Source organism: Microcebus murinus, chromosome 4 (assembly GCF_040939455.1).
Source record: "Microcebus murinus isolate Inina chromosome 4, M.murinus_Inina_mat1.0, whole genome shotgun sequence".
NCBI classification, from domain to species: Eukaryota; Metazoa; Chordata; class Mammalia; order Primates; family Cheirogaleidae; genus Microcebus; species Microcebus murinus.
In genome coordinates, this window is record NC_134107.1 from 56,490,595 (window position 1) to 56,515,733 (window position 25,139).

At 34.5% G+C, this 25,139-nt stretch overlaps 3 protein-coding genes across 3 annotated transcripts; 1 reads left to right on the forward strand and 2 right to left on the reverse strand.

Annotated features, from left to right (window-relative positions):
• The first annotated feature begins 4,135 nt into the window (after window positions 1–4,135).
• LOC105883417 (olfactory receptor 52E2) lies at window positions 4,136–5,089 on the forward strand. Its single transcript, XM_012786485.3, has one exon. The coding sequence runs from the start codon at window positions 4,136–4,138 to the stop codon at window positions 5,087–5,089; it is 954 nt and encodes a 317-aa protein (XP_012641939.3).
• Window positions 5,090–8,262: 3,173 nt separating this feature from the next.
• LOC105883418 (olfactory receptor 52J3-like) lies at window positions 8,263–9,198 on the reverse strand. Its single transcript, XM_012786486.2, has one exon. It carries the CDS (start codon window positions 9,196–9,198, stop codon window positions 8,263–8,265), a length of 936 nt encoding a protein of 311 aa, XP_012641940.2.
• Window positions 9,199–17,227: 8,029 nt separating this feature from the next.
• Window positions 17,228–18,163, reverse strand: LOC105883366 (olfactory receptor 52J3-like). The gene has a single exon (XM_076001293.1). The coding sequence runs from the start codon at window positions 18,161–18,163 to the stop codon at window positions 17,228–17,230; it is 936 nt and encodes a 311-aa protein (XP_075857408.1).
• Between the last annotated feature and the right edge of the window lie 6,976 nt (window positions 18,164–25,139).

Below are 25,139 nucleotides of genomic sequence, written 5' to 3' on the forward strand. Positions count from 1 at the left end.
TAAAAATATTGGTGTAGAGCTTATTTCAGTACTGATAGGATAGTTTCATCAATTTATTTTTAGAAATATGTTTCCCTTGAATATTCTTGTATATAAACACTGCATCATGTTATAACTTTTTTGTTATTATGACTTATATAACATATATATATATAATTTTTTTGTTATTATGACTGCATAGGTCTCAACTTTAAAATGCCTCAGAAGAGATTCTAATAAAACACATCCAATAGGGGATGAGCAAAAACCTACCTAATGGGTACAATGAACACTATCTGGGTGACGGGCACACTTTTAACCCTGACTTAAGCATTACAAACTGATCCACATAACCAAACACATGTGTACCCCTGTAATACTTTGAAACAAAAAATAATTATAAAATCCATTCAATAATATTTATTTAATGAATGAATAATGGATGCCTACATAAAACTACTAACAAGAAAATTAGGGTACAAGTTTCATCTAGCCTAGGAAATTTCATAGACATTCATCATTTCTGTATTATCTTGTAAATTGATGCCATGGACTCTAATAAGTGATGGTGGGGATACAAAAATAAATAAAATACATCCTATCTGCCATTAAGGAACTTATATTTTGTGAACATTTTATTGAATTTTCATAATCATAAATGAAATGCACATTTTAAGTATGCAGCTCAATTAACTTTTTTTACAAACTCATCATACCTGTATGATCAGTATATAAATCACTAACATTATCAATACCCTAGAATCCCCACTCATGCTGACTACTAGTACCCCACAAAGTAACAGCTATCTGGACTTCTTAGATTATAGATTAGTTTTTACATGTTTTTGACCTTTATAAAAATGACTGACTTCTTTCTCTCATCATTATTTTGTAAGATCCTCTTATGTTGTTTCATACAGTTGTAGACTGTTCATATATGCAGTATTTTACAATGTAAATGTATTTATTTTTATACCATTAATAGACATTTGTTACTTGTTTACATTTTCAATTAGATACAGATATATTAGACATGAGTGATCATTGTAATAATTCTATAATAAGGATTAGTGTTAGGACTTGTAGGAACATAGAACAGGAAGGGATCAAGCCTGTATGAAGTAAGTCCTCCGTGTCCTGAGGACATATCAGAGGTATGTCTTGAAGAACGGTTTTTGACAAAAACTTTGATGAGACTTTTCTTTATTTTTACATGCTTTTGTCCATTAGAAGGATAGACATAATATTTTTACCAAGCCACATACAAGGGAGTTAGTTAGGAGAAAATATCAGAATGCTCCCATAGTAAATAAAAGGGACAGGATTCTTCAAGGAAGGAGTGAAAGTTTAAGATGGTTTTAAACATAATATTGTAGCTATCCTTGATTGGAAGATAAGAACCAAGATTACTAGCAATGCTTGCTTTAAAGCATCCATCTCTCTGAAACTTTTCCTGAGGAATCTTTTGTAATTCGGGTTGTGTCAATAGGTATGAGGTTGCCATTACTGACCTTTCCCACATTTATGTATCTATAAAGGATATATGGTGCCATTGGGCTTAAGAAAAACGTTCCTCATAAATCTTCTAAAACAAACCAATATCCACAGGAATATTAAGATTTATTAATAGATAGCAGAGAAAACAGATCTTGTTCCTTTCCCCATATATCATATTTTCACTCTAATTTTTTTTGTGTCCCATGGCTATATTTGTCTTCCTCATGGTTTATTCATACTGCATTCTGGATACTCACCTAACACTTACACCCAGTACCATTACAGGACATAATTGTATCATCACGGTGACATAATTTCCTCTCACTTTATTTACAATAACAGAAAATAATACTATTGCTTCCCTCTTAGAAATGCCAAAAGGTAGCTATTTTTATCCATTAATAATCAGCAAACTGGTATTAACTGAGTAGCACCTAAGTGGACACACAGGTGCTACAGTAATAGGGTATTGGGGAGGTGGGAGGGGGGAGGGGGGCGGGTATATACATACATAATGAGTGAGATGTGCACCATCTGGGGGATGGTCATGATGGAGACTCAGACTTTTGGGGGAAGGGGGGGAAATGGGCATTTATTGAAACCTTAAAATCTGTACCCCCATAATATGCCAAAAAAAAAAAAAATAATAATCAGCTCTGCATCTTTCACTTACAGTAAATTTCCCATTAACTGGAAAATTATTGCACATATATGTATTAGAAAAGAGGAAACTTTTGTTGATCTTTTGCTCTTTTTGACTCATGGGATTCACAGAAAATGTTGCCTCCATGGCTAAATTCTTCTTTTAGTTCTCCTTTTATCCATTGTCATAAAATCCATTTCAAAAGTATTCATAATTCCATTGCAATGACATGTGTAAAAAGCCTCTGCTCCTGCCCCCAGCTTTGCTTCTCTGCACATACTGACCATCCATGGGGGACTACTCATTACAGGATCTTCTTGTCACAGACACGTCTCTTGTTTTTGTTCCCTTTGTATTAGTGCCTGGATAATACCTTTACTTTTCTTGATAAAAATAAGATCATAATTATATTGCTCTCTGAATAGATTTCCAATACAAGATAATGGCACATATGAATGAAAAAATGCTCTGGATATACCTCCCTCACATCAAATATTATAAGCAATATGCATGAAGATTTTAAGAAGAGTTTAGATAACTTTTAAAATTATTGAATTGTCCTGGACCTAATTTTCCAATGCTCATATATTTATACTCTCTCCAGTTTTTAATTTAACATTTTGACATGTACTTTAAATTTCAAAAGTCATGATTGCCTCAGCTATGAACTGGACATAGTATCATATGTTATCCAGATGTATGTTGTGAGTTTTAAATGTATGAGGAAGATTATGTCTGTGTGTATGTGTTTGTATGTATGTATTACCCAGTGTATATAACACACGTAAAGTAGTCATTATTTTTTCCTTTTTTTCCATTTTCCTTTCATTTCCATTCACCACCTTTTTCTCCCTACCTTAATATCCCAGATATTCCATTAAAAGCATTTTAAACTTCTAGCAAGCCTCTTAAACTCCTTGATCCTTAGATCAATTACATGTAAATATGGAAATTAATATTCTTCTTGTAGGGTGATTTTGTTTGTTTGGTTGGTTGGTTTCTTAGAGTCTCACTCTGTTGCCCACACTGGAGTGCTAGCTCACTGCAACCTCGAACTCTTGGGCTCAAGTGATCCTTCTACCTCAGCCTCCCAAGGAGTTGGGACTATAGGTACGAGCCACACCTGGCTAAATTTTGTTTTAATCTTTTAGTAGAGACAGAGTCTCACTATGCTGCTCAGGCTAGTCTGGAACTCCTGGCCTTAAGCAATCTTCCTGCCGGGAATTCCTAAGTGCTGGGATTACAGGTGTGAGCCACAGTGTGCAGCCAAAGGGTGTTTTGTGATTTTTTTAATTTAAAAATTAGAGTTGACTTTTTTCAAAGTCTAACATAAAGCTTAGCCTTGAAAAGAATAGGCAGCACTTTAGTATTTGGTAGTTGATGCTGAGTTTTCACTATTTTTACTATTTTATTTTATAAATATTTGATTGTTTAAAAATGAGCCAATTTTAATCTTTTAAATGATTTTTAAATATTTTGGCATACATTTTGATGAGTTTATGTGTTTATTAACTAGATATTACCTATCCTGTGTGTCAGTCCCTGTGTGTTATCATTCAATATACTGGAATTAACTTCTAACACTATATTTAGGGGCTAGGTAAACCATAAATTCTTCAAAATTCAAGGGAGTTCTGTTGGTGATGATGGTGATAATGAGAGAAGATAGCTAATGTGGACAGTATTAAGGCAAATTTTAGCATTATATCGGTCACAGGGTTCTTAATAAGCTATCAGAAGAGTAAGATGCTAGCAAAGTTGAAATTACCACATAGAACATTTTATTTCAACTTCCTTCCTCCAGGGACTTTTTCTTGAGATGTCACTTATCTAAAGTTCTCTGCCTGTAGTACATCTCAAATTGATATAATTTCCTGCAGAAAAGTACATACACAAATGTATAATGTTCCTTATATTATCTTTAGGTCTCTAAAGATGCAGAAAACTGTCTGGTAACCTGCAGATTATGGGAGCATACACGTCTGAAGACTGTGGACTTATGCATTACCAATCAGGATGTTCTTTCCCAATGAAACCCAGTTTCACCCTTCCTCCTTTTTGTTACTGGGGATCCCAGGCCTAGAAACATTTCACATCTGGATTGGCCTTCCCTTTTGTGCTGTGTACATGATTGCACTCATAGGAAACTTCACTATTCTGCTGGTGATCAAGACTGAGAATAGCCTACACCAGCCCATGTTCTACTTCCTGGCTATGTTGGCTACCATTGACTTGGGCCTCTCAACAGCTACTATCCCTAAGATGCTTGGGATTTTCTGGTTTGGCCTCAGAGAGATCATCTTTGAAGACTGCCTCATCCAGATGTTTTTCATCCACAAGTTCACACTTATGGAGTCGGCAGTCCTCTTGGCAATGGCTTATGACCGCTACGTGGCCATCTGCAACCCACTCCGATATAGTACCATCCTCACCAATAAGGTCGTTGCTGTGATTGGTCTTGGTGTGTTAACGAGGGCATTTGTTTTTGTCATTCCATTTGTATTTCTCATTTTGCGACTGCCCTTCTGTGGGAATCATGTCATTCCTCACACCTACTGTGAGCACATGGGGCTTGCTCGCCTGTCTTGTGCCAGCATCAAAGTCAATATTATTTATGGCTTGGGTGCCATTTGTAATCTAGTGTTTGACATCATAGCAATTGCCCTTTCCTATGTGCAGATACTCCGTGCTGTTTTCCGTCTTCCTTCCCATGAAGCCCGACTTAAGTCCCTCAGCACGTGTGGTTCACATGTTTGTGTAATCCTTGCCTTCTATACCCCAGCCCTCTTTTCCTTTATGACACATCGCTTTGGCCGAAATGTACCACGTTATATCCATATACTCCTGGCCAATCTTTATGTCGTAGTGCCACCAATGCTCAATCCTGTCATATATGGAGTCAGGACCAAGCAGATCTATGACCGTGTGAAGAAAATGTTATTGCACAAGCAAGGCATGGAAAAGGAATAGCACCTAATACATACAAGTTTCCATATACAATTTTATGAAAGTTTAGTCAAAGAAATGCTTTGTCACAAAGATTTTGTCACAATATGTGGCTATATTGGCCCTCTTCTATATTTATTATATTGAATTTATTTATTCATATTTATGTCAGTGAGGGGTCAATGAAAAATGCAGAACTACTATGAATGCTAAGTAATAAAGAATTGATTACAGGAATAGACACCATTGTGTGAGGAGATAGAAAAGAATAGATCTGAAAACAAATTTAATGACCAGTACTTGCATGTGTGAATGAGTCAGCCCTTACAGAAAGCTAAGTACATTCAAACTCTTGGATGGAATCATAAACAGCATGGGTGTAGGATGTATGGAAGTTGGTTATTCATAGATATACCTGTGCACATTCCTAGTAAAATATCTGGTGATGATGACTGTTGGTCAGCAGGTAGACAGCTTGACGTGGAGCTGGGGAAAGTGAGGAGAAATTAGAATTCTCTGGTATGGCCAACTTTATCTGTCACTGCCTGTAAACAGTGGTGAACTATGGAGTATTATCACTGATTGAATAGAGGCTGCCTTGCTAAAATATTAATAACAGGAAAATACCTAATCCCATAATTTCCTAATAACATGTAAAGATCAATCACAAGCTCTCCCAACTCTCTGCCCTCCCTAGTTGGCAGGCACCCTGCAGGGACTTTGTTTTTACAAACATCTGAAAAGAGCCCAATGGACAAAAAGGAAATGTAAATCTTTCTTTTTCCATTCCCCAGATCACAGCCCTAGAATCTGTTTCTATAACGTGTTCCTCAGAAGCTCCTTGATGGACAGCAGGGGAGCAAACTCCAGGCCTCAGTTTTCTCCCCAAAACCATATCTCAGGGGCAAAATCATATCCACTGTGCTAAGCCTGACTACATTTCAGAGATAACCAAGTTTCTAGGAGCAGAGAAAATGAGGACAGAAAACGTGACCTCTCGCAACTGCCTCCTAATTACTCTGCAACAATCACTATTTCTTTTCTCTTTGTCCCCATAAAATCATCAAGCCACTTGACTTCACTGCTTGCACCTCCCTTCTCTTTCTTTGGGATGCCATGCAGTCTCCCTGCTCTCTTCCCCAAATTTCTCCTCTCTCTTTTCTTCTCTCACTCTCTTTCTCCTCTAAGAGGCTAAAATAAACTTTTTTTTTTTACATTTATATATCCTAATTTCTGCACAAAAAAATCTTTCTCCACCCACAGTATAAGCACCTACTAGACTTTCCACCCTAACACTGCTATTTCACATTTGCTCTAACAGCTTATGCATAATTCTCAGGAGACCAACTCTAAGCTAGAAAATTGTAGGACACAGAATTCTAGCTCTAGCCTAGTTAATAATCACAGTATAAAATCACCAAGGAATATTTTATCATATATGCTTGACCAAGTGAGGAGCATAATTTATTCTCAATTAAATTTTAAGGAATAGATAAATTGTTTATTTAATTGATTATAAATGAATCAAGGAATAAAGTAACTCAAAATTTCATCATTTCATCTGGATCATCTGGATATTTTTAATTATAAAAATAATTATAGTTTTTTATATAATTATTATAAAAAACAAAATGAGAAGGGAAAATTATAGAAGGATAATCAGCTCTAATACTTATTAAAATATATTATAATTTTGTAACGATCAAAACACTGGTACTGGTTCAAGAATAAACAAACAGGCAGATTATATTAATGAAAAGCATCTTCAAGTACATAATGAAATTTAATATGATGAAATAATAAAAATAAATTAGTGCTGAAGTGACATTATCAAGTCAATCATGTTATGAAAACTGTTTAGAAATAGAAACAGAAAATCATTTATTTTTTTACTTTACATTTATAACAAAATAAATTTCAGTCATATTAGAGTTAAATGTAAAAGTGAACATATGTACATACACCCACTCTCTCTCTCTCTCTCTCTCTCACACACACACACACACACACACACATTATCTAATAATATAATAGAGGTTGACCTCTAATACAGCTATGCAGAAGCCCTAAATTTGAAAGTGATAGAAGACTATGTGAGAGATAATAAAAATAGTATTGATTTCAGTTAAAAAAAATCAATCTGGCATAATAAAATAAAGTATTAAATATAAAAGATTTATGGAAAGGTGTTACTTTGTCAAGTGGAACCAAATAACTGCTACAATGAGACTTTTAAAAAGCTTGGCAGAAAATCTGGGGATGAGGAAGAAAATCACACTAAATAAGAAACACAATAGAAAAAAAAAGGAAGATGATCAATAGGTAACCTACTATACATAGATTTCATTTTTAAGTATAGAACCTTGAAGGATGTTTTAAATACTCACAAAAATATTCATAAATATGATATAACATTATTTCTAAGTTAAAATTACTGAAATATTATATATATAATTAAAACATGAAAGTATAACTGTAATGCAAATGAAAGATTCTACTGCATTTAAAAAGGAAGTGACCATATCCTATATGCATAAACATAGATTTCTAAACTTCATAGTAATTGAAACAATAGGCTTTAAGATGATGCATGGTATAATACCGATTATATTAATTAAAAATTACAATTGCACCCACACAAATTAATGAATTTAAAATAATAAGTTTAGACTCTAAATAAGACAAAAAAGCATATAATAACCTTTCCTGTATCTAAAGATATGAAAGGAAAAAACTAGAATCAGATTAGGGTAGTAGTTACAGGTCATTTCAAATATATGTCCCAAATATTTGATTAAGAATAACAGTTAAGATAAATGAATCTCAGTAATAATAGCTTTTATTCTCTGCTTTGAGAACAAATGTATTTAATAACGCTTAGTTTCTTTTGTTGGGAAAAATGTAATATTGTTATGTAACATGTAACAAATATAATAATGAAAAAGCTCATTGCTTGAACTTATTCATTATTTGCTCTTATTCAAAGTGGAATCATGCAAACTTCTCACTTCCACAATAGGAATTAGTTCTTGAACTTGAAATATTATGACAACTATTCAAATTTTAAAATTATTAAGGAAGAAATATCAAATTCCCTGGAATCACTAAATTTAGACAAATAAAACTATTTCTGGCAAAAAGACACTAGTTTTTCTTGCTGGATCAAAATTTCCAGCAAACAAAGAAGGTAAAAGTCCCTATTTTTTAATAAAAACATGGATTACTCGCTCTCGTATCTGTTTGGTCCTCACCCCATAAATGATGGGGTTGAGAGAAGGTGGGATAACCACATAGAGATTGGCGATAAGAATGTGAATACAGCGTGGTATGCTGTGTCCGAATCGGTGAGTAAGGAAAGAGAAGACTGAAGGAATATAGAAAACACAGAGGACCCCAACATGGGAGCCACATGTGCTCAGGGCTTTTAGCCGAGCATCCTGTGATGGGAGGCGGAAGACAGCACGGAGAATGTAAACATATGAGATGCCAATAAAGACCAGGTTCAGAAGAAAGAGAGAGATCACAAAGAGCCCATAGACAGCATTGATACGGATGTTTCCACAGGACAATTTTGCAATGCCCATATGTTCACAGTAGGAATGGGCTATTATATGAGCCTGGCAAAAAGGTAGGCGGTAGACAAGATAGATCAAAGGAAGTGTAAGCAAGACTGGGCGAATTACAATATATAAACTAATGCCCACCAGCACCCGGGATGTCAAGATGGTCGTGTAGTGAAGGGGAGCACAGATGGCCACATAGCGGTCAAAGGCCATGGCTACCAGGACCTCAGCCTCCATGACAGTGAATGCATGGATCAGAAACATCTGGACCACACAAGCTGCAAAGTTAATCTCATGAGCATCAAACCAGAAGATCCCCAGCATGCGGGGCACAGAGGTTGTAGAAAGGGCCAAATCAATTGTTGACAGAATGGCCAGAAAGTAGAACATGGGCTCCCGGAGGCTCTGTTCTGCCTTGATGACTAGCAGAATGGTGGTGTTGCCCAGTAAAGCCACGAGGTAAACAGAGCAGAATGGCAGGGAGATCCAGACATGGATGTCTTCCAGACCTGGGATTCCAGTGAGGAAAAATGTGGCTGGGTGAAAAATGCTCCTGTTATAATAAAGCATCTTTCCAAATGACAATGTAGAAGAAGTTGCCACTTTTAGGAGGAGGAGCTGGGGAGAGAGGAAGACGATCAAATAAAAGTTTGGAATGAAAAAACTAGGTTAGTGTTTAATTCAATATATGTAGAGTAAAAGTGAAAACATTTGCTATTTGCATGGTCCTGTTAATGTATTTTTTATTCCATTTTGAGCCATCATCATTGAGATGGGCCAGTCTCAAACAGCTTATAGTGATATAATTTTTTTAGTGATATAATCCTAATTTTTAACATGTAAGGCTTATCAGCAAACACATTGCAGAGTTCTAGGACATAACTTGATCCTAACTATGAACTATTTAATATGCCTTGTACCCTTGGGGAATACCCTGACTGGAGAAGGACACATGAATAATTACCTATACACAAACAAGGGAAATTCAGATATACCCAAGAAAGAGACAGGTAAGAAAGTAAAGTCTCAGAGGCAGATGTACAAGACACTTCAATAATTACATACTGTAGAAATGCTTCTAATGATACATTCATCATTTACTGATGTAGAGCTAAAATCAAGATCAAGCCTAATATCCTGTCAAAAGGACAGTAACAAAATATGAGATACAGGCATCAAAAACAAAAGCATAGTCACTCTGGGAATCCTGGCAAGGAGCAGACACAGTCTGGGTCCTGTACCTCTAAACATGAAAGAGCTCAGAAAGAAAATATTAATAAAGCTTCTGGAGACATTCACTGATGTTTCTATTGTCTCATTTCCATCCGATTTCATGAGGGCTCATTTTGGAATGAGCAGCAGTGGAGCTTTCTAGTTGTATTTGAAAGCTGCATTCATTCTTTGCTCTATATCAGTTTCTTCAAGAATATTTGCCAATTTTACCACTGCTACAGAACTAGCACACACTGGGTTCACACCTGCTGCCTGATTAAGTCAGTGGGAAGGTGGGTAAAGGACACCCTAAAATACTTCATGGGGTTAGGGACCTAGAGAAGGCATTTTTTGATAGCACAAAACTGTATGGATTAACAAAATATAATTGGACAGAAATTTGATTTTTGCAATTACCTAAAGGACATATAGAAGGATGCTCTTTCAATGACTTCGAAATGATGGAGAAACAACCAAGGCAGTCATACGCTCAAATAATAAAATTGACTTTTCTTGGGTCTCCAACTAGAGGAAGAGTCATTCAAGACCATGGCAAAGTAGCACAGGTTCATGTTTTCGTGTTTTTTTTTTTCTTTTTCTTTTAGCATATTATGGGGGTACAAGTGTTAAGGTTACATATATTGCCCATGCTCCCCTCCCCCCTCAAGTGTCTTCATGTTTTTAACCTTTGTATAGCTCCGTATTTTTGACAATACATTAAGGATTATGGTGAAAAAATAAAATAAATGTTAAATCTATTCTGAGGTTATAGGAGAGAGAGCAAGAGAAAGAGGAACTCATGAGCTGAATGGGGCAACGTCTGCCCATATTTTATTTTATTTGGTGAATTGAGATGTCCATTTAAGTGCTTTCACTCAGTGGCAGGATATTGGACAAGAACAAGCCCTTCAGACACTCTGATTCCCCATCTTGCAGTCACTTCTGAAAATGCAGTCTCACAAATATATCACTGTTCATCTCTTATTTCTATAGGGCTGCAGAAGTCCATTTCATTACCTATAACCCATAGCAGAAGTAAAATTTATGCTTTATCAACCAAACATACAATCACTCCTTAGATAAATTTTAAATGGCTTAGATCTTCTAGATATTTTAAAGACACCCATGTACACTTAAGAGTTGCAAGTTTCTCCCTCCCTCAGGTAGATTCAGAAATTATGTTATGGGATGCATATCAGTCCCAGTGATTCTCAACCAATCTTTGATTATCACTTTTTAATTTGAATGTGATACAAACCTAAATCAAGAGAAAATTCACCTGTGATACTTCATTCTTCCACAAGAATGCAGACTGGAGGAGAATATCAAGCAGAACAACTCTATTTTCTTTTTTTTAGCAGGGGCCAAAGAAAAGAATTTTATATTAAGGCTCTAGTTGTTTTGAACATTGGAAAATTTGAATTAATTCAGTGTTCTAGTCTAAATGGCACCAGGGGACTGAATCCTCTGAGATCACAGGCAAAACCTCTAAATTCTGACCAAGAGAAACAGAAGCCTAAGAAAACGAATGTGGAGGGGAATTTATGTACAAAAAAGTATAGATGTGGAGATAAAACACATAGATATCTTTATTTATATATAGCATAAAATAGATACATTTAATTTCTCTCTATGTGAAATTTTATAGCCAAATTCTATGGGTTGTTGTTTTCTATATAAAATACTACTTGATCAATATTATATACACAAGTTAAAACATAATAACTAGAATTTCAGACTCCATTTTCAGGAATAGGTCTTACTATTCCCATTCAGTGACCTTGTGTTCTAGGGTCATTGAAAGTTTTGACTATAATTCAGATCCATAAGCATTTGATCACACTGCCCTTTGTTCAAGATTGTTTCCCCTTGTCCCATTGCCAATTTTTTCATATCTATAATATAGAGGCTGGAGATGAGTAGTAAATATATCCAAACCTGGAATCTGTTTGCTTCAGTTCAAGTACTGAGTTTTCCATATACTGTGCCAGTTTGAATGATTTATTAAGTATAATATCTCTAGATCCCAGTTTTCTCAACTAGAAAGTTAAGGATGATAATAGTACCAACAACATACAGTGTTTTCAGAAAGACATTAGGTAGGGAATATAAGACAAATAGTATAATATCTTACAGATATTAAGTGGTTAATTCAAATTAGTTTCAGTTTTCATTGAATTCAGCTCACAACATTACTTTCATATACCTCGGAAAAACCAGATCGAGAATTTATTTTATTTCAGCATATTATGGGGGTACAAATATTAAGGTCACATATATTGCCCTTGCCCTCTTTCCCCCCTCAAGTCAGAGCTTTAAGCATGACCATCCTCCAGACGGTGCACCTCACACTCATTATGTGTGTATATATACCCATCCTCTCGTCCCCCCACCCACCTGCCCGACACCTGATAAATGTTATTCCTATATGTCCACTTAGGTGTTGATCAGATAATACCAATTTGCTGGTAAGTACATGTGGTGCTTGTTTTTCCATTCTTGGGATACTTCACTTAGTAGAATGAGTTCCAGCTCTATCCAGGAAAATACAACAGGCGCTATATCACTATTGTTTCTTAAAGCTGAATAATACTCCATGGTATACATATACCACATTTTATTAATCCACTCATGTATTGATGGGGACTTGGGTTGTTTCCACAACTTTGCAATTGTGAATTGTGCTGCTATAAACATTCAAGTACAAATGTCTTTTTTATAGAGTGTCTTTTGTTCTTTTGGGTAGATGCCCAGTAACGAGATTGCTGGATCAAATGATAGATGTACTTGTATTGATTTCAGGTATCTCCATATTACTTTCCACAGAGATTGAACTAGTTTGCAGTCCCACCAGCAGTGTAGGAGTGTTCCTATCTCTCCACATCCACATCAGCGTTTGTTGTTTGGGGACTTTTTGATAAAGGCCATTCTTACTGGAGATAAGTGATATCTCATTGCAGTTTTGATTTGCATTTCTCTGATGATTAGAGATGTTGGGCATTTTTTCACATATTTGCTGGCCATTATTCTGTCTTCTTTTGAAAAGTTTCTGTTCATGCCCTTAGCCCACTTTTGATAGGGTTGTTTGATTTTTTTTTTTTTTTTTTTTTTTTTTTTGCTGATTTTCGTGAATAGAATCTTAGTAGATTCTAGTTATAAGCCGGTTGTCAGATGTGTAGCATACAAAAAATTTCTCCCATTCTGTAGGTTATCTGTTTGCTCTCATGACAGTTTCTTTGGCTGTGCAGAAGCTTTTTAGTTCAATCAGGTCCCATTTGTTTATTTTTGTTGTTGCTGTGATTGCCTTAGGGTCTTTTTCATAAATTCTTTGCCTAGGCCAATGTCTAGAAGAGTATTTCCAACATTTTCCTCTAGAATTTTAATAGTTTCATATCTTATGTTTAAGTCTGTTACCCAGCATGAATTGATTTTTGTGAGAGGTGTGGATCCTGTTTCAGTCTTCTATATGTGGCTATCTAGTTTTCCCAGCACCATTTATTGAATAAGGATTCTTTTCCCCAGTGTATGTTTTTGTCTGCTTTGTAGAAGATTAGATGGCTATGTGAAGATGGTTTTATATCTGGGTTCTCAGTTCTGTTCCATTGGTCAATGTCCCTATTTTTTGTGCCAATAGCAAGCTGATTTAATCACTACAGGTTTGTAGTATAGTCTGATTTCTGGCAAATTGATACCTCCTGTTTTCTTTTTGTTGCCTAGAATTTCTTTTGCTATACAGGGTCTTCTCTGGTTCCATAGGAAGCGTAAAATTATTTTTTGTATATCTGTGAAAAATGATGTTGGTGTTTTAATAGGGATTGCATTAACTCTGTAGATCACTTTGGGTAGTATAGACATTTTAACAATTTTGATTCTGCCGATTCACAAGTATGATATGGTTTTCCGTCTATTTACATCCTCTGCTATTTCCTTCCTCAGTGTTTCTTAGTTCTCCCTGTAGAGGTCTTTTACCTCCTTAGTTAAGTGTATTCCTTGGTACTTTATTTTCTTTGTTGCTATTATGAAGGGTATTGAGTCTTTGAGAAATCTTTCACACCACTAAGTCAATAACATTTGTCTGCATTTTTTCATTTATCTTAAACATTTTGTCACTCATTTTTCAGTTGATATTTACATATTATTCATACTTACTAGAAAAAAATTATTTTGGATGTAAGAATTGTTATATTTTTACAACCATGAAGAAAACAAAGTTTTGTGAAAATGATTAGACATAGAATATTTAAGTCTCAAAAAGTAATTATATTGAGAAACAGAAGAATAGAATGGAAACTGCTGACAATCAAAATTGTGAGTATTAATGATCAGTGGATGAATTTTCATGACTACAGCAAAGTAGATATAGCAATGGAAAGAAATAAAGTTAAAATACACAGAAAAAAAGATAAGGATTTCAAATTTTATTTTAAATATATAAAGAAGCATGGGAAAGAAAGTTGATAAGAAAGATTGAAAAAATGCAGTGTGAAAACCCTTAGAAGTAATAGAGATATAGTTTCAGAATGTAAGGTCCTACTAAATTCTGAACATTATTTTTTTTAATTATAAATGAAGCCTTAGTATAATACTATTTCAGAACATCAAACTTCTTTCCAAAGAACAAAGAAAAAAAATTATTTTAAAACAGTTTAAAAAATGATTGGCATTTTATGTTTCATTCTAGCTCTAGTTACTAGAAAAAAATGTTGGAAAATGAATTTAGGAAGCTGATAGAATAAAACTTTGTCCCAAAATTCTATGAATTTTTGTTCTATTATTAAGTTATGAGGGAAAATGAAGACATTTAGACACAAAATTATAATCAATTATTTTTATTTTTTATTTCTGTATATTATGGGGGTACTAATGTTTAGGTTACATATATTGCCTTCACCCCACCCAAGTCAGAGCTTCAGACATCTCCATACCCCAGATGGTGAGCACTGTACCCATTAGGCGTGATATACCCATCCCCTCCTCTCACCTCCCATCTGCCCGACACCCAATGAATGTTACTACTATATGTCAATTTAAGTGTTAATCAATTAATACCAATTTGATAGTATTGGAACGGGGTCTAGCTGGCTCTGAGAGGAAGGCTGTTTTGTCTGTCACCAGAGCTAGGATGGGAAATACTAGATGTTTTCTGTGATGGTTGGTGAATCCTTAAAGAAGATATTCATGAACATGTGTGAGACAAATAAATTTTTAAAAATGTATTTGATTAAATAAAAATTTTCATTAAAATGGTTTTATTTCAATTTTTAAATCTGGAAATACAATTCCAAATGACCGCAATATGAGAGAGATGGATGCAGAAGAAAAATGGAAAAATGTGAAAGGACTAATATTTTTGTTTGTTCAGAGTAGTCACAAATTAGTTTTATTAGGAAACAAAAAGGTGAAATTAGGAAAGTTAAAATTTTCATAATACCCAATAGAAGAAGCAATACAGAATATGCAACTTTCAAATGTCGTGAGGGGGGGAGAAATTTTTCTTAAAAAAAAGGGAACTTAATTAAATAATAAAAGTGAGAGAAAAGGAAAGTAATGGGAAACAGAAAATTAAAAAGTGAATCATGGGGGGAGGGGGAATGGGCATTTATTGAAACCTTAAAATCTGTACCCCCATAATATGCCGAAATAAAAAAAAATAATAATAAAAAAATAAAATCAAAAGTGAATCAAAAACAAAGATCAAAGAAACAGAAATATATTCTGATTGATTAAAATCTTGCTACCTACTAATTCTACTTCAAAGTATCAAACTGGATAAATAAACTAAAAATATAAACATAAATATATACAAGAATATGCAGCGTATTTTCTAGTTAAAAAAATAAAGTTTATATCTATTCATAAATGAACACCTAAATGAAATCAATGGTACAAAAGAAAACACAGTGTACTTTAATCTACCAAAATTAGTAGCAAATGATTTAACAATAATATTGTGATTGATTTTAACACTAAAATTTGTATTATGATATAAGAAAAATATCTGGTAGACTTCACCTCTAGAAAAATGGGGGGAAAAGCTGTTGGGCAAGTGTTAAAGGTGATTTTAATTTTAATATATGTATTTTATTAAACATTATCTTTTAGATAGGTGTAATGTAAAAAATTGTTAATTCTGGTTTGTGGGAACAAAGATATTTTGTGATAAAGTTTTCTTTAGTTTATTTTTAAATAACCTGTATAAGATAAAATAATTACAACTGCAAAAAGCCAAGTGACAAGTCTGATAATACAAGAGGTCATTAATTGCTTTTTCTTTGGAAATTTTATTAAATGAATTGAAATCATTCAGTCTCATCTGGAAATTTTCTATTAATAGCTTGGTCTGACAAATCCTGAAATAAAGTCTGTATGAGAATGAAAGATTATGAGTTTGAAAATGAGGCCTTGAATTTTAGAATGGGCTATTTTAGGTTAAATGTAAATTGAGAGACCAAAACTGGATAGAAATATGGGAAAAGGTTAGTATATATCACATAGACAGAAATATTACACATAATTAAATTAAAATAAGAACACATTTTATGCTATGAATATGAATATACCAAAGCAATCAGTGAGAAGTTATGTTGGAATTACTGAGATATAGTTTTGAAATTATGTGGATTTTTTGGCTATCTTTGTTTTGAGTCTTATATATTTGGCAGATAATTCCACTTCAGGCTACAGATTTGGCAATGATTATTTTGAACCCATTAAATTGGCTTTATAAGATCACAACGGAAAGAGTGCAAGCTCCACAGGGCTAGACATTGAATGCATGTAAATTAAAGGAATAATCGAATGCATGTATGCATGAAGGGGTAGAAGTAAGAGAGAAAGAAAAAAAACAAAGAAAGAAAAAGAAAGGAGGGAAGGAAGAAAAAAAGGAAGGAAAGAAGGAAGGAAGGAAGGAAGGAAGGAAGGAAGGAAGGAAGGAAGGAAGGAAGGAAGGAAGGAAGGAAGGAAGGAAGGAAGGAAGGAAGGAGAAAGAAAGGAAGGAAAGAAGCAAGGAAAGAAAGAAGGAATAAATGAACTATAGTGTCAAATTTCTAGTACCACATATTTCTAATCACAGATCATGTTAAACACAGTATAATATGCACTTTTCCCAGAAAAGAAGCAGCCTTAGCCTATCAAGGGCTCTGTAAGAGGTCATGCAGTTAGAGACCACACAGCTCTTCCCCAGGTTAGATCCTTCAGGACAGCCCATCAATCCTTAAACTTGATGTTTCTGCCACTCTGAAAATCCATTAATCAGAAGTTGGGAACAGACCAATTTGTACTGTAAATACAGCAATAAGGTAAGGACCAGGATATATTTCTTAAGGCAAGAATATAGAAGTCTTCCCAAGAAGATCAAACACTTCAGTAAAAGAACGAGGTAAGAATCTTATTTCTTGGTAAACACACAGAGCACTCGTTCTCTTATCTGTTTGGTCCTCACTCCATAAATGATTGGGTTGAGAGAAGGTGGGATAACCACATAGAGATTGGCGATAAGAATGTGAATATAGCGTGGTATGCTGTGCCCAAATCGATGAGTAAGGAAAGAGAAGACTGAGGGGATGTAGAAAACACAGATGACCCCAACATGGGAACCACATGTGCTCAGGGCTTTTAGCCGAGCATCCTGTGATGGGAGGCAGAAGACGGCACGGAGAATGTAAACATATGAGATGCCAATATGGACCAGGTTCAGAAGAAAGAGAGCGACCACGAACAGCCCATAGATAGCATTGATACGGATGTTTCCACAGGACAATTTTGCAATACCCATGTGCTCACAGTAGGAATGGGCTATTGTATGAGCCTGGCAAAAAGGTAGGCAGTAGATGAGATAGATCATTGGAATTGTAAGCAAGACTGGACGAATCACTATGATCATGCTGATGCCCACCAGCACCCGGGATGTCAAGATGGTCGTGTAGTGAAGGGGAGCACAGATGGCCACATAGCGGTCAAAGGCCATAGCCAGTAAGACCTCAGCCTCCATGCCAGTAAAACTGTGGATCAGAAACATCTGGGCCACACAAGCTGCAAAGTTAATCTCATGAGCATCAAACCAGAAGATCCCCAGCATGCGGGGCACAGAGGTTGTAGAAAGGGCCAAATCAATTGTTGACAGAATGGCCAGAAAGTAGAACATGGGCTCCTGGAGGCTCTGTTCTGCCTTGATGACTAGCAGAATGGTGGTGTTGCCCAGTAAAGCCACGAGGTAAACAGAATAGAATGGCAGGGAGATCCAGACATGGATGTCTTCCAGACCTGGGATTCCAGTGAGGAAAAATGTGGCTGGGTGAAAAATGCTCCTGTTATAATAAAACATCCTTCTAAGTGATAATTTAGGAATAGTTGCCAGACCTATAAGAGAAGGTGAGAGAGGGTGGGCAAGATAAGAAGAACATTAAATAAGAATTTGAAATAATAGTAATTACATTACTATTTCATTCAGTATACACAGAGTGGTATTTGGAGAGTCCTGTTAATGTAGCTTAAATTACATTCTGGCAATCTATTTGATCAGTCTCAAAGAACCTAATTCTTTTGCTAAGGTAATCCTAATTTTTGGTGTGTCAATGTTACAGAATTCCGTGACATAGAACTTGATATTAAGTATGGAATAATTTAATATGCTCTGTACTCTTTGTAAATCCCTGATTCAAGGGACATAAGAAAAATGAAAGATACACACACAAAGGAAATGTAGGCTTAATCCAAAAAAACGCAGATGGGAGAGTAAAGTCACATGTACAGTTATACAAGATACTTCTATTATTAGAAACTGAAAAAAATTATAATGATTCATTTATCATTTATTGGCATAGAGGAAAAGCCAAGATCATGCCTAATATCCTGTCAAAAAGACAGAAACAGAATATGAAAGCTATCGCTACCGCAAACTAAAGCACAAGCCACTCTGGGTAGTCTGCCCAGGAGCAAACACAGTCTTGATCATATACCTCTAAACATGAAGGAGTTCAGAAAGAAAATAATAATAATACTGCTAGAGATTTCCACTATGAAAATATTTTCCCAAGATGATCCCATTTTATGGGGTTCACTTTAGAGCATTATGGTAGTGGTAGTTTATAGTGGTATTTGAAAGCTTCTCACATTCTTCACTGTGTATCAGTTCCTCTGAGAATGCTTGCTGAGGTTAGCACTGCTACAGATCATGCACATACTGGGTTCACTCCTCCTTCCTGCTTTATTTTATTTTCTGATTGATTTGCTTATAATTTTTTAGTTATTATGATTGTATAATAGTTGTTTATATTTTGGGGGTAATATGATGTTTTGATATGGGCATACAATGTGTAATAATCAAATCAAGGTAATTAGGGAATTTATCCTTCCTTTGTGTTAGAAACATTCTAATTCCACTGTTTTCATTATTTTAAAGTATACAATAATTTGTTGTTGCCTATAGTCACTTTGTTGTGCCTGCCTTAGTCACTGGAAAGGTGGATACAGGACAACCTTGAAGTATTCATGTGGTTATGGACCTAGGAAGGCATTTTTGATGGCACAAAACTATCTGAAATAAGGAAGTCCAATTGGAGAGAAAATTGTTTTCAGTAATTATTTAAAAGAAATAGCAAAGGTGCTCTTTCAACACCTTTGAAATAATGGAGAAGCAACCATTTACAAGCCAAATAATGAAATAGACCTTCTCCAGCTTAAGGTACAATGGTTCAAGATAGAAGAAAGTAGCACATATTCCTAACGTTAATGTAGCTCCATATTTCTGACAATATATTAAGGTTAGAAATATATCAAAGTAAAAATAAAATAAATATTATGTCCATTCTGAGATTAAAGGAGGGAGGAAGTGAGAGAGTGAAAGTGATAGTGAGATGCAGAAAGAGAAATGAGCTGGATTTTACAATGACTTCCTTATGGATGTGTTTGTATGTTTTCTGAGATGTCCAGGTAAGATCTATTGCCCAGTAGCCAGTTGTTGGCCAAGATGAACCCCTCTAGATACCCCGATGCTCATCTTGGGGTCACTTCTGGAATCGCATTCTCAATAACATGAGACTTCTCACTTGAAACTTAGAAGGTGCTATAAACATACATTTTGTTCCTTATAACTCATAGGAAAAGCAGAAAATATATATTATCAGTGAATTATATTAATTATTTGGCAGAGATATATAAATTATTTAGGTCTTCTAGATATTTTAAGGATATCTGGTCTACCTTTAAAATTTTCAAGAAATTGTATCCCCCTGTTAGACTCAGAAATTGCACTACTTGTTTAATATCAATTGCAGCAATCTCAGTCACCTTTGATTATCTCTCACTTATTTAACATTATCTCTCACTTATTATACAAGTCTAAAATTTAGAGAAAAATCAAAAGAAAAATCACTTGTAGTGCTTTATTCCTCCACAGAATAGAGACTTGAGGAGAATTTCAAACAGCACACCTCTATGTCTGTGTCATTTTTATATAGTCCAAGGGGAGTAGTTTTATATTAAGGCTCTAGCTGTTTAGAACATCAGGACATTGGAGTTAATTTGGTCTTCTACTATAATTGCCACTATGGGATTAAATCCACTGAGCTTGTTGACAAAACATCTAGACTTTGATCTAAGGATATAGAAGCCCAGTAAAAGTGATGTAGACAGCAATTTATGTAGAGAAATGTGCTTATTGTAAGAGCAAAAACATACTAATTTTATCATTTACATGTGACATAGAGATAGATACATTTCATCTCACTATAAGTGAAAATTTTCACCCACCTTCTATGGGTTATAATATTCTAGATAAGATATTACTTGATCTATGTTAAATACCTAAGTTAAAGCACAATAACCTGTCATTGCATAACCCATGTCCAGGCTTAGCTCTCATTATTTCCCTTGACTGACCATATCTTCTAGGTTCACTGTTTAGTCAATGGATTCAGATCTATGAGCTTTTGGTCACACTATCCTCTGTCAGTGATGGTTTCTTTACCTTTGCCCCTTGGCAATGTTTCATACCTATTAATATATTACAGAGGCCATAGAAATAAGTAGTAAAACTATATAATCATGTAAATATTTTACTTCTAATGAAACACTAGATTTCTTATGTTCTAGGTCTATTACCTTCAGTGATTTGCTAATCATCTCTATGTTTAAATTTCCTCAAATAAGAATTTAAGTATGATAATAGCACCCACAGCATAGGATATTTTTGAGGAATAATGTAAGTAGTGAATATAATATACTTAAATACATTAGGTGACACACTTAAACAGGTAATTAAAATTAGACTTTATTATCATAGAATTCAGTACACAACATCAACTTTGTATATCTTGGGCCTACACAAGCCATCTTGAGAAGTCTCTAACATATTAAGTCTTCATTTGGTGTGAATGTTTACATTTATTTTTATCATTTTATCCATAATTTTCAGTGAATTGTATATATATATGTGTGTATTTATAATTCTCAGTAGAATAAAATTACACTGAAGAGAAGAATTATTATCTCTTTACTTCACACTTGAGCAGACTTCTTAAACACTATGAAAGTACAAAAACAAGCAGGTTTAATATATTAATATAAAGCACAGACATAAAAACATAAAGCTAAAATCTTCATCTTATTCTTTTGTCTTTCTAGTTATATCACACAAACCTTAAGTTTAAACTTCTAAATATTTACAAATTCAAATGAAAGCATACCTCAGACATATTGCAGATTCAGTTCCAGACCACAGCAATAGAGCAAATATTGAAATTAAGTGAATTGCATGAATGTTTTTGCTTCCCATACCTGTAAGAAATAAATTCCCCTTCTTCATAAATTACTCACTTTTAGTATTCTGCCATTAGCAAAAGAAAGTGGGCTAATACACCAGCATATAAAAGTTATATTTGTGCTATACTGCAGTATATTAAGTGTTAAGTGTGCAACAGAATTATAACTAAGGAATCAATGCATACACCTTAGCTTAAAATACTTAAAATAATTGTAGATGACACAAACATATGTTAAATTATTCCATGTGCATTGATTAGGAGAAATAATGTCATTAAAATGATCATACTACCCAAAAGCAATCTACAAACACAATGTAATTCTTATCAAAAAACCAATGTAATTTTCCACAGAATTAGTAAAAGCAATTATGAAATTCAGATTATATCAAAAAAGAGCCTGAATAGCCAAAGCAATCCTAAGCAAAAAGAATAGCGGGAGGTAGCATATTACATGATTTCAAATTATACCACAATGCTATGGTAGCCCAAACAGCATGATACTGCTATAAAAATAGACACATATATTAATGGAGCATAATAGAAACCCCAGAAATAAAGTCAAATACTTATAACCAACTTATCTTTGACAAAGCAAATAAAAACACACACAGAAGAAAGGACACCCTTTCTAATAAATCATTCTGGGAAATTCTTCTGCCACATGCAGAAGAATAAAACTGGACCCCTATCTCTCACTATACACAAAAATCAACTTATGATAGATCTAAGCCATAAATGTAAGATCAGAAACTATAAACTACTAGAAGAATATCTAGAAAAAACTTTTCTAGACATGAGTTTAGGCAAAGAATTCATAGGTAAGACCTCAAAAGCAGAAGCAACAAAAGCAAAAATAGGTAAATAGGAATAAATAAGGCTAAAAAAAAAACCTTTTACATAAAAAGAGGAATAATCAACAGTGAACAGTTACTCTGTAAAATAAGAGAAAATAATTTGCAAATTTTGCACCCAATAGGGGACAGATATCCAGACTTTACAAAGAACCCAAACAACTCAGCAAAAACAACAATAACAACAACAGCAATAAAATAACCCCATTAAAGTGAATAAGGGACATAGACATTTTTCAAAAGAAGACATACAAATGGTCAATAACCACATAAAATATATTTACTGCTTGCTAATCAAAGTCCCTAATCATCAGAGAAACATAAATTACAACCACAATGAGATATCATCTTATACCAATCAGAATGACTATTACTAAAAACACACAAAAAACCGATGTTGTCTAGGATGATGTTGAGAAAAGGGGACACTTAGACACTGCTGGTGGGAGTATAAATTTGTACAACCTCTATGGCAAAGAGTGTGGAGAATTCTCTAAGAAATAAAAATAGAAATACCATTTCATCCAACCATCCAACTACTGTGTATACAACCAAATGAAAAGAAATCATTATATCAAAAAAATATAGGGACTCATATGTTTATTACAGCACTACTCTATATCCATTTAACAAAACTCCACTTGTACCCTTTAAACTTATACAAATAAAAAATACTTTGTTTCTAAAACAATCTAGTGATTATCTGAGCCTTTGTTGAGTTGTAATATTTTTGCAGGTGGAGAATCTTGCCTTACTGTTGATGGTTGCTGACTGATCAGGGCGGTGGTTGTTGAAGACTGGGGTGGCTTTGGCAATTTTGTAAAATAAGACAAATATGAAGTTTGCCATATTCATTTACTCTTCCTGTCACAAAATACTTTTCTGTAGCATATGATGCTATTCAATAGCATTTTACTCAAAGTGTTACTTCTCTTAAAATTGGAGTCATTCCTCTAAAACTCTGCTCCTACTCTAATCTAAGTTTAGGTAGTATTCTAAAACCTTTGCTATGATTTCAACAATCCAGGTTCTTTGCTTATTCATAAAGAGCAATTCCTTGTTTGTTAAAGATTTATCATGAGATTACAGCAATTCAGCACAACTTCAGGCTCCACTTCTCATTCTATTTTTCTTGCTATTTTCACCAAATCTGCAGTAACTTCCTCCACTAAAGTCTTTGTTTTTATTACAGAATATTGTGGGGGTACATATGTTTTGGTCACATAATTCACTTTTGCACAGTTTAAGTCAAAGTTATAAGTGTTCCCTTCACCCAGTTTGTTTGTGTTGTACCCATTAGGTATAAATTTTGAAGCCCTCAATATCATCTATGTAAGTTGGAATCAATTTCTTCCAAACTCCTATTGATGTTGATATTTTGACCTTCCCACATAAATCACAAATGTTCTTAATGGCATCTAGAGTGGTGAATCCTTTTCCAAAGGTTTTTAATTTGATTTGCCCAGATTCATCAGAGGAATAACTGTCTATGGCAACTATATCCTTACAAAATGTCTTTCTTATATGTTAATACTTGAAAGTCAAAATTACTTCTTGATTCATGGACTACAGAATGGATGTTTTGTTAACATACATGAAAGTAACATTAATCTTCTTCTCCACGGTGGTCTAATAAGTAAAAAAATAAAAAATAAAAAAATAAGAAAAACATTAATCTTCCTGTATGTCTAAATCAGAGTTCTGGGGTAGCTAGATGCATTGTCAACGTACTAATATTTTGAAGGAATTCTTTTTTTCTGAGCAGGAGATATATAGAATGGGCTTAAAATATTCAGGTAACTATGTTGAAAAGAGGAGATGTGTTTTCATCTAGGCTTTGTTTTTTTTTTTTTTATATACATACAAAACAGGTAGAGGAGATATATCATAATTCTTTTTTTTTTTATTTCGGCATATTATGGGGGTACAGATTTTAAGGTTTCAATAAATGCCCATTTTCCCCAATCTCCCCAAAAGTCTGAGTCTCCATCATGACCATCCCCTAGATGGTGCACATCTCACTCATTATGTATGTATATACCCGCCCCCCTCCCCCCTCCCACCTGCCCAATACCCTATTACTGTAGTACCTATGTGTCCACTTAGGTGCTACTCAGTTAATACCAGTTTGCTGGAGAATATATCTGGTGCTTGTTTTTCCATTCTTGGGATACTTCACTTAGTAGTATGGGTTCCAGCTCTAACCAGGAAAATATAAGATGTGCTATATCACCATTGTTTCTTAGAGCTGAATAGTACTCCATGGTATACATATACCACATTTTATTAATCCATTCTTGGATTGATGGGGACTTGGGCTGTTTCCACAGCCTTGCAATTATGAATTGTGCTGCTATAAACATTCGAGTGCAGGTGTCTTTTTTGTAGAGTGTCATTGGATCATTTGGGTAGATGCCCAGCAATGGGATTGCTGGATCAAATGGTAGATTCAGTTGTATCGCTTTAAGGTATCTCCATATTGCTTTCCACAGAGGTTGAACTAGTTTGCAGTCCCACCAGCAGTGTAGGAGTGTTCCTCTTTCTCCGCAACCACGCCAGCATTTATTGTTTGGAGATTTTTTGATAAAGGCCATTCTCACTGGGGTTAAGTGATATCTCATTGTGGTTTTGATTTGCATTTCCCTGATGATTAGAGATGTTGAGCATTTCTTCATATGTTTGTTGG

Coding starts and splice junctions, on each gene's coding strand:
- LOC105883417 (XM_012786485.3), top strand. CDS start 4,136: ATGTTCTTTCCCAATGAAACCCAGTTTCACCCTTCCTCCTTTTTGTTA.
- LOC105883418 (XM_012786486.2), bottom strand. CDS start 9,198: ATGCTTTATTATAACAGGAGCATTTTTCACCCAGCCACATTTTTCCTC.
- LOC105883366 (XM_076001293.1), bottom strand. CDS start 18,163: ATGTTTTATTATAACAGGAGCATTTTTCACCCAGCCACATTTTTCCTC.